The 9,468-nt window shown below is 53.3% G+C and overlaps 1 protein-coding gene across 1 annotated transcript in view; it reads left to right on the top strand.

The window, feature by feature from the left end:
• Spata21 (spermatogenesis associated 21) overlaps positions 1 to 9,352 on the top strand; it is an 18,196-nt gene extending 8,844 nt beyond the window's left edge. The window contains exons 7-14 of the mRNA XM_028754046.1: positions 1,793 to 2,274; positions 2,744 to 2,832; positions 3,512 to 3,649; positions 6,136 to 6,207; positions 6,319 to 6,436; positions 7,754 to 7,929; positions 8,671 to 8,854; positions 9,295 to 9,352. Of these exons, the coding sequence (XP_028609879.1) occupies positions 1,793 to 2,274; positions 2,744 to 2,832; positions 3,512 to 3,649; positions 6,136 to 6,207; positions 6,319 to 6,436; positions 7,754 to 7,929; positions 8,671 to 8,854; positions 9,295 to 9,352 (1,317 nt within the window). The remainder of the gene's footprint in view (positions 1 to 1,792; positions 2,275 to 2,743; positions 2,833 to 3,511; positions 3,650 to 6,135; positions 6,208 to 6,318; positions 6,437 to 7,753; positions 7,930 to 8,670; positions 8,855 to 9,294) is intronic.
• Positions 9,353 to 9,468: the final 116 nt, after the last annotated feature.

Below are 9,468 nucleotides of genomic sequence, written 5' to 3' on the forward strand. Positions count from 1 at the left end.
CACGTACCTAGTGCCTCTGGACCCACGTACCTAGTGCCTCTGGACCCTTCCATATGCTTCATTGAGGGGACTTTGAAAGAACAGAACCCCACATGCTCCTTAGACTTATATGGTATATATCCTTTTACATTTTTTTGGTTTTGGATTTATTTGATATGTTTTGATGTTTTGCCTGTTTGTCTATTTGTGTACCATGTGCCTCCTGTCTGGTACCCTCAGAGGCCTGAACAGGACTTTATGAGGCTATTTGGCTGAGGCGCCTCCCTCCCTCTGGCATCCGTTTTCCTTGGGCTCAGGGACCTGATCTCAAGGCTCTTCCTACTTCACCCTAGTCTCTGTCTGTCTGTGGTTCTCACCCCTCCTCCGCCCTCCTGGCTTCTCTGCACTCTCCCCTCTGCACTCGCCTTGTAGGACTGCAGTCAGTCCCTACGACGACTCCCAAACCTCCATTTCCAAGTCAGACTGTGCCTTAAAACTCCCAGCTCTTATACCCAATGGCCATACAAAGTGAGTTCCCTCCTTAGACTACAGACCAGGGTAGCATCTTGTACCCATCTACTCCTGACTCAGTCTTCACCTCAGCAAAGGATGCCCTAGCTGTTCACCCAGGGGCTCAAAATCACTCCTGATTCCTCTTATCCCTCTACAGTCCCTTCCCAGTACATCAGCAATCCCTCCCTGGCCTACAAAGCCATTTCTGAGTCTGTCCATTCCCCACCCCCATCACCTAGCCTCAACTCCCTGGTAGAGTAGGAGCCCGAATCTTCCCCCAGCACACAAGGCTCTGTCTAGCTACTCTGGTGGGATTTCTATCCTGTAGCTACTCCAAGCTTATTTCCCCTGGACCTTTGCACATGCTGCCTGTTATGCCTGACTGTCTCCCCATAGATACACCCATGACTAAGTCCATGGAGTTACTCAGGCTTCAACTTAAATGTCACTCAGCAGTTTTCCCCTGACCATCTAGTCTCAAGTATCCTGTCAGCCATGAGTACCCTATCATCATGATCCTATTTTCATTGTCTTTGGAGGTGGGGGTGGGGTTGCTGTGTTCGCCCCTCTATGTACCAGCCCCCCACCCCACCCCCACCTCCTACCCCCTACCCCCACCCCCCACCCCCTACCCCCGTGCACCACATGCATGCAGTTCTCAAAAAAGCCAGAAGAGGGCGACAGAGGCCCCCGAGCTAGAGTTACAGACTAGGAGGAATTTCTGGTGTGAGCTGGGATTAAAGGCGTGCAGCCTCACCTTGCATCATCTAAGGGAAGAGAGAGTTAGGCATGCACTTTAGGGGTGCAAGCGCTCCTGTCGTCACTGAGGTGTCATGGTCGATCCTTAGCACCGGGAAAAGGTTGCTGATAAGAATAAGTGAGGGAGAAAGGCGGACCAGGCTGCCCAGCCTCAGGTTCTCCTGACCCTGTGATGAGAGGGATCAGATGGAGGCGTGGCTGGTTCTGTGTAACGAATGAGAAACAGTACCTGAAGTGCCCATTAAGTGCTGGGACACCTGTGTGACTTAGGCATCCAGAATGAGGTAAGGCCACAGCTGTGTGGGCTGCAATAGGGGAAATTGGCTCATTCATGAATATAGCCTGCAGGTGGGAGGTGGTGAGCTACTAGTGGGTCGGAACACCTCGGTTGGCACCTGGAGTGGTACTTGGAGATTTGGAGTCCCTCCTCCAGGGCTTTGGAGAGGAAAGGATAGTCTTAGCATCCCCAGAGGCTCTGTGGGAGGCTAGAATCTCTGTAGGCCAGTCTGTCTGTCTGTCTTTCTGGCTGACTGGCTGGCAGTATCACAGGTGCCTCCCCTCCCCTCAGGAGGAAAGAGATGTTGAGAAGAAGGAGCTGTGCCAAGGGCAGAAGCAACGGCAGCAGGCCTTGGCCGCTGTAGGCACCCAGGGTCCTGCAAACTCCCGACGAGGTTTCATGAAGTGCCTACTGGAGGTGGAAGAGCAAGAGGAAGCCACCCACAGAAGGACTCTGAAGTCCCGGGCCCTGACAGCCAGGAGGTCCCCCAAGACTGTGACTTCTGTGTCCACCTCAGGCCCTGTCAGCAGCTCCGTTCCAACATTACCAGTAACCCTGCATGAACCTTCCACCTCAGCTCCAGCTACTGTCCCATCCTGGGTCAAACCACCAGGCCCTGGGCAAGCCCCAATCCCTATGGGGTCCCCTGGGTCAGTCCTGCCAACTCCTGTCCAGGACCAGACCTGGAGATGGCCAGAGTTCTTGCCCCAGGGCAATGAGAGAAGTCTCAACTATTCCAAGATACGGTAGGAACCACCTCCGCTAGCCTGCTATCTTACCAGGGCCCTGGCTTTCAGTATGTTTCCAGTGCAGGCCCTTCCACACTCTGGTCCTCCTCCCCCCAGTCCTCCTCCCACTGTCTACTTTCTGTGCTTCCCAGCAGGTGTCCCCCAAGGTCTCACCCCCTTTCCACTCTTCCCCTCTCTCTCCTTCCCTCTTCTTTTTGACACTGAGGATGGAAGCTGTGGACTCACACATACTAAGCAAGCACTGTATCCCTGCACTGCACCCTTAGTCCTCCCATGGCCACCTGTGGCTTCTGTCTCACTCCCTTGGGTCTCTTTCTGTCACTTGTGGCTTCTTGACACAACAGAGTCCCTTGGGGAAGTTTCCCTACCCTCTGCTGCCTTCCGCTAGCTAGGTGACCTTGGCAGGGGCAGGGGCAGAGGCAGAAAGGAGGTGACCGCAAGCTGTCCTGGGTCCATTCTCCTGCAGGCAGGAGCCGGAAGAGCATGGCCTCTTCAGAATGTATCAGAGCTGGGAGGAGCGCACTGAGGAGCACCTTACCCTGAAGCAGGAGGAAGGTGAACACCTCACAGTACTAACCTGCTGCCCTTCTGCCCCACTTTCTCACACCATTGCCTCCCTACTCAATTTTCCCACAAGCCGCTGCCCTCTTGTCCCACGCCGCTGCCCCACTGCCCCACACTGCTGCCCCACTACCCTACTGTCCCACTACACCAAGCAGTGTCTCCCGGGGGTTGACTGTACTTGGCCCTAGGACACAGAAAAGGTGGCCCGCCTCCCCTACCTCCCTCTTTAGAGGAAGCCTCAAGGACAAGCAGGGTTCCCCAAGAACCCTACCTATCCTAGACAATCCCTCCCCATTGAACAGGGCCACCAGCTCTGAACAGGCCCCTCCTGCCCATCACACCCTATCCCAACAAATCTGAAAAGGGCTCATCTCCCATGCTGGGTGATCCTGTGGACCCTATCCTCCCTGACCCTACTCCCTCACGATGGGCTGGCCGACGAGAACAGACGTGTACAGTCCGATCACCCACTCCTTCCGAAGGTCTAGAACCTTCTTGACCACGGCAGCTCCTTTCCTCAGATTTTCCAGAATGTTCTACTGACCCAGGGGACTAAAACAAACAGTAGAGGCAGCTAGCTACCTGTTGCCCTCCACATGCATGCACGTACCAAGCACACCACACAAATACCACGTGGGGCATCCCACTTAGTAACTGTCTCCCTCGACAGCCTTCCGAAGCTATTTTGATATCTTCAATGGTCCCGGTGAGGTGGATGCGCGGAGCCTCAAGAACATCTTGCTCCTGATTGGCTTCACCTTTACTCCAGCCCAGGTGGAAGAGGCCCTGATGAGTGCTGACGTCAATGGTAAGCCAGGGGAGGGGGTCTTCCCTGAGCCCTGGAGAGGGGCTGCCCCCCACGAGGCCCGTTAGACTACATGGGCTCCTTGCTGGCAGGATCCCTGCTGGGCTTAAAGCCCTGGGTCAGAGTCTGGTGTCCCTAAGGGCTGAACCACTGTGTCTGCCTTTTCCTTCTGCCCTGGGTCTCACCTAGCCTGTATCAGGCTCTGCTTCCAGAAGCTAATGGTCCCCGAGCCACTGTGCAGTGGTAGTTTCTAGGGATCCAGAAGTGACCAGAACTTCCCTCCTAACCAATGGTGTTGGTGACCTCGGGAATTTCTCCTCAGCCCTGCACACCAAGTATCCTCCATGACTCACACTTCTTCCTTCCTTTTGTTTTTGTTTTTCAAGATGTGGTTTCTGTGTAGCCCTGGCTATCCTGGAACTTGCTCTGCAGACCAGGCTAGCCTCAAATTCAGAGATCTGCCTGCCTCTGCCTTCTAAGGGCTGGGATTAAAGGCGTGCGCCACCGCTGCTCGGTGAGCCTTGCATTTCTTTTACCAGCCTTCTTGCTTTGACTGTCTAGCAGTTTGCTAGGCCTCAGTTTTTCTGTCTTTAAAATAGAGCTGACAGTGGCAACCCCCTCCTTATGTTCTGTAAGATAAAATGGGGTAAGCTGGCAAAGGGTAGGACAGAGCCTGTGACGCAGGAAACGGCAGCTAGCATTATCCATACAGTAAGTATGGGATGTCTTCTGTGAGTGTTCCTGCCCAGGGCATTGGGACTAGAGACGCGTAAGACACAGCCCTGCTCTCCTCAGGGGGTTCCCAGAGGTCACTGCCACAGGATAAAGCTTGGCACAGAAGTTAAGCAAAGCACGGAAACAGCACCTTGGAAGAGGGGTCAAGAAGGAAGGCTTCCTGGAGGAGGTACCACTCAAGCCAAGTGGTGCCAAATTAAACAGTTGCCAGGAAAAGGAGAAGGAAATAGTAGTCCCTGAGAAATGGGCATGAGCCACTCGCATGTGGCAGGGTGTGTCCCGACAAAGTGAAAGGTAGGCCACGTGCGAACTGAGTCCTAACCACTGCTCAACCCTCGCTGACCTAGCTCTGCCCCACTCCCCCACCCATGTGAATGAGGGCAAGAGCCCCTTTCTCTGAGCCTCAAGTGCCACCAGTGGCCAGGGTTAAGTCCTAAGCACTCTCACGCCTGTCTTTAAGGACTGGAAACCTCCCGAGTCCAGTTAAGCAGCCCAGAGAGCACGACCACTGGCTTGAGCCCTGAGACACAGTGTGGGACAAATTGTACAGTCCTTGCTTCTCAGAGTCTCCTCTAAGTTCTGGGTGTCCCACATGGTGACAGGGGCTTTAGGAGACAGTTCAGTAAGAGATCTGACCTGGTTTGACTCTTTGGCTTAGTTGGTAAAGATGTTTGCTGCTTGCCTGGGACACTCATAGTTAAAGGAGAACAAACTCCAGGAAGAGCTCTCACCTCCACACCTGTGATGTGGCAGGCACGTTGCCTCCCCTCACATAAAATCAAGGAAATGTAACGAGAAGAAAGTCAGATGCCAGGCGGTGGTGGGACGTCTTTAATTCCAGCACCAGGGAGGCAGAGGCAGGTGGATCTCTGAGTTTGAGGCTAGCCTGATCTAGAGTAAGTTCTAGTATGGCCAAGGCTACACAGAAATCCTGTCTTGACAAACCAAAAAAACCTTGAACCTCTAAGGAACCGTGATGGAGGGTGGGAGGCCACCTACGGCCGGGGAGCACATTGAACAGGGAAGAACTTGGCCTTCTGGGAAAGCAGCTTAGACTGAGAGCTTGGCAAGAGATGAAGCTACTGACAGGAGTCTGGTGGGGCCTGCAGGGCCCTGAAGTCTAGCCAGGATTTCATAGGTTCATACTCTGATGCAGAGGCCAGCACTCAGTAATGGCAGCTGCTGGCCTTTAGTGTGCACGTGCTTTGGACACAGCAGTTAGGACAGCCTCCACTCCATAGAAACTAAAGCTTCCTGGGGCTCAGAAACTTGACCAGGATCGCATAAACGGGAAGTGGTGGACACGGGGTTTGAACTCACACTGCTGCTGTCTCTCGCGAATGCAAGGCCCAGTATTTTTTTTTTTTTTTTAATTCCTCAACAGGGTCTTATGTAGCTCAGGCTGGCGTGGAGCTGGTTATGTAGCCAAGATGACCTTGAAGCATTAACCTTTGTCCCTCTACCTCCAGGTTTATGTGGTATTTGGGAAATTGAACCCTGAACTCTGTACATGCTAAACACTCTACCTCTACCAACTGAGCTACCAACCCTGTCCTGGTCCAAAAGCTTCTCATTCTAAAGATTATAATTTTTGGCTTTTCCATTCCACATTTTCTGCTGGTTCAGCATCACTGCTGCAGTACTGGGGGGCGGGGGGGAGCGGGTGTCACAGGACACCAGAGTCATACCTGGCTTGCAGTCCCTGGGCCTGCCGCAGCAGGCCCTTGGCCACTCTTACTTCTTTGACTCTGCAGGAGATGGTCACGTGGATTTCAAAGACTTTTTGGCTGTGATGACAGACACCAAGCGCTTCTTCTGCTCCGTGGGTGAGCAGGGGTCAGCCCTGGGCAGTCAGAGCTGGAAATGGGAGCAGGAGGGAGATGGGGTACACTGAAGGGCATCTGAGAGTAATGGCAGCTACTCCTTCATGATCCCAGAACAGAATGGCCTGATGGATATGTCGCCCCCAAATCCCTACACACTGTTCTTTGAGATCCTCTCTCTGTTGGTGGAAATGCTAGCCCTGCCGGAGATGGCCCTAGAGGAGATCACAAAGTAAGTGGGGGACTACTTTGTCAGGGGTGGGGGACAGAGAGCAGCTAATGCTGTGATACCTGGAGACATTTGAGGGTTAGGATTCTCAGTTGCAAGGGAAAGAAAACCCCAATAAAACTGCCTTGGGCAGAGGAGGACTACACTGCTCAAACGACCCGTTGGGCCTTCAGGAATGGCTGGATCTAGAGAGTAGATGATCCCAGGAAAGTTTTATTTCTCCATCTTGGGCTGTTGGCTTCAAAGCTCAGCTAGGTTCTCCCAGTGGGAGGGTGGTAATGGCAACCCCACAGGCTGTCCTCCTGGCTCAGCTGTTTCCGCAGGACTGCAGCGATCCTTCTCTACAAGACTCTGAAACACTCTTAGAAATCTTGCACGCTTCCAGGAAGGGTGGTGGGCAGTCTCAAGAACAAAAAGCCAAGCACATGCTGGCCACACACAGGCCTTTGCAGTCGCATCAGGCCCTTTTCAGATGCAGTCCCCCCCGCACCCCCAGTGTGTGTGTGTGTGTGTGCATGCGCGCACACACATGCATGCACAGGTGCCCTCACTGGCCACGTGTCAGGTCCTTTGTAGCTGGAATTAAAACCAGTTTTAAGCACCTGATTACTTGGAACCTCTGGAAGAACAGGAAGTGCTCTTAACCGAGAGCCATCTCTCCAGTCCCATTCTCCCTCTGCATCCCTCCTACATAGCACTCCTGGTTTTTTTGAGTTTGTACCAACCAAAGCTTCTTGAGAAACAGTGTATGGGAGGCAGGGTTCCTGAGAGTGTCCACAGCTGCCGGAGCATGCAGTCTTTGCTCCCTGGGTAGTCTAGCTGGGTATAGAATCCGGTTCCTGAGAGTGTCCACAGCTGCCGGAGCATGCAGTCTTTGCTCCCTGGGTAGTCTAGCTGGGTATAAAATCCTGGTGGGATTTTATAGAGGCAAGCACTCTGGCAACTGAATCATATCCCAGCCCTGCACAGCGAGTTTACAGGTAGAAACGTTATCTAAATGAAGGTATTAGTAACAGAGATGGTGGGCGATACATACCGACCTCACAGTGGCTGGTCCTGAGAACCTAATGGGTCTCATCTCAATACAATCCTTATGCATTCAACCCCTCTCCTCATCTTAGCAGTGGGGGAGAACCTCAAATGGCATGAAGTGAGACAGTAGATAGAACCATTTCCTTATATTTCCTAAGAGGACGATGTCTCCAGATGCCTGGGCTTCAGTCCTACCACACAAATGGCCAGCTAAGGGTGGGTCAGGAGGAAGGGGTGAAATGTAAAATGCCCACAACCAGGCTGAGCTGCTGGGTGTTGCCTCCCTAGCTACTACCAGAAGAAGCTGAAGGAAGGTTCCTCCAAGGCCCGAGAGATGCAATCGACTATAGGTGGGCTGCGACCAAGGAAGAAGATTCCTTACAACCCTCAGCAAGCAGAAAACTTAGAAGTCCCAGAACGAAGGGTCCTCAGGATCCTGAGCCGGCTGAAGCAGCAGAACTATGGTGAGGGCCAGTAAGCAGGCTGGACTGGCAAGCAGATCCCGGTCTATGTGGCCAAGTTCCCCTAGACGGAGCCCATGGCTTAACTGTGTGGGAACTAGCAGCAAACAGGGCTGGTCCACACCATCCAACACCCAGCTCAACGCTCTGGACTCTACCTTCCCGACTCAGCCCTGTGCCAAGGCTGTCCTTGTGTTTGAGAGCACCAGTCAGTTCCACATCAAGGTCCTTTGTAGATGTGCTCGACGGCGTCCCCACTTGCAGAAATGAGAACCCTAGCTAGTATGCTGACAAGGGCAGTCTGCACGTCAGTCCATCCCCAAAGTATGTGCTTGCTCATTCTCCTGAGCTAGCTTCTCTTTAAGCTATCTATGGCCAGCCTTACGCCCAGCCTTCAGCCTTGTCCATCATCCCTGTCACCATCTACTCAGTCTGGTGGGTACCAATATCCTCTCCAACTTAAGAGACTCAGACACAGCTGGGCAGTGGTGGCGCACGCCTTTAATCCCAGCACTTGGGAGGCAGAGGCAGGTGGATTTCTGAGTTCGAGGCCAGCCTGGTCTACAGAGTGAGTTCCAGGACAGCCAGGGCTACACAGAGAAACCCTGTCTCGAAAAACCAAAAAAAAAAAAAAAAAAAGACTCAGACACTAGGTATCTGCCTCATCCCACTCTGCTTATTATGTGCCGAGTCTAGGATTTCTCCAATTTGGCCATGCTGAGCTCTCCTGCTCCCTTATTTCAGCTGCCAATCTGCAGAGCCCCTATGCCCAGGTACCCTGCATCCCACTCTGCCCGAGGCTGGACAAGAAGGCAGTTCGTCGAAAGCAGGCTAGCCATAACCATTCTGTGCTGGATCAATGTGTCCCCGCAAGCCTGGGCCCTGACCTCCATGGCCTCTTCTTCCAGCCAGGACAGCAAGGAAGCAGGTGGGTACCAAGGGCCGGGACCTCTCGGACCCATCCACTACGGTGAAGAGGCCTCTGGCCTAGTAACTGGGGAATCCATCTTTCTAAGAGATGGCTGGGAAACTATTAGCTCCAGGAGGATGGATGCCATACAGGACAGGGCAGAAACTGACCTTTGTTGAAAGTTGGGTATCAGTTTCACAGAAGCCTGAACATTAAGCATCCCCACCATCCTCCTTTCCCAAGCACGGGGACCCCTTGGCTTTGCTCTGAATTATGGGAGCCTTAGAAACAGGAAGAAAGGGGTATTCCCTGCAGTCCTCAGGACTTGGGATCATGGCCCCCAGCCCAACTTTGGCTCCACTGCTTCTAGGAGCCTCTCCCCAGAGAAAATGGGATGGCAGGACTATGGGAAGAGGGCCAAATACCCCCTACCTTTCTGCACCCGGTGTCCTTCCCAGGGAACATAGCTCTGACAGCAGGAAGTGGCTTAGCTCCATGCCAGCTCGGACCCACTGATCCTCTGGTGCCTTGGCTCCAGTTCAAGGCCTGCAGACGGTTGGGCAGGGCCTGAATCTGGGCGTTTGCTTTCATGGCCTGGTAAGCCAATAAACACCAAGAACCTCGGCCTCTGT

The sequence above is a fragment of the Grammomys surdaster genome, unplaced genomic scaffold (genome assembly GCF_004785775.1).
Source record: "Grammomys surdaster isolate TR1022 unplaced genomic scaffold, NIH_TR_1.0 125977, whole genome shotgun sequence".
NCBI classification, from domain to species: Eukaryota; Metazoa; Chordata; class Mammalia; order Rodentia; family Muridae; genus Grammomys; species Grammomys surdaster.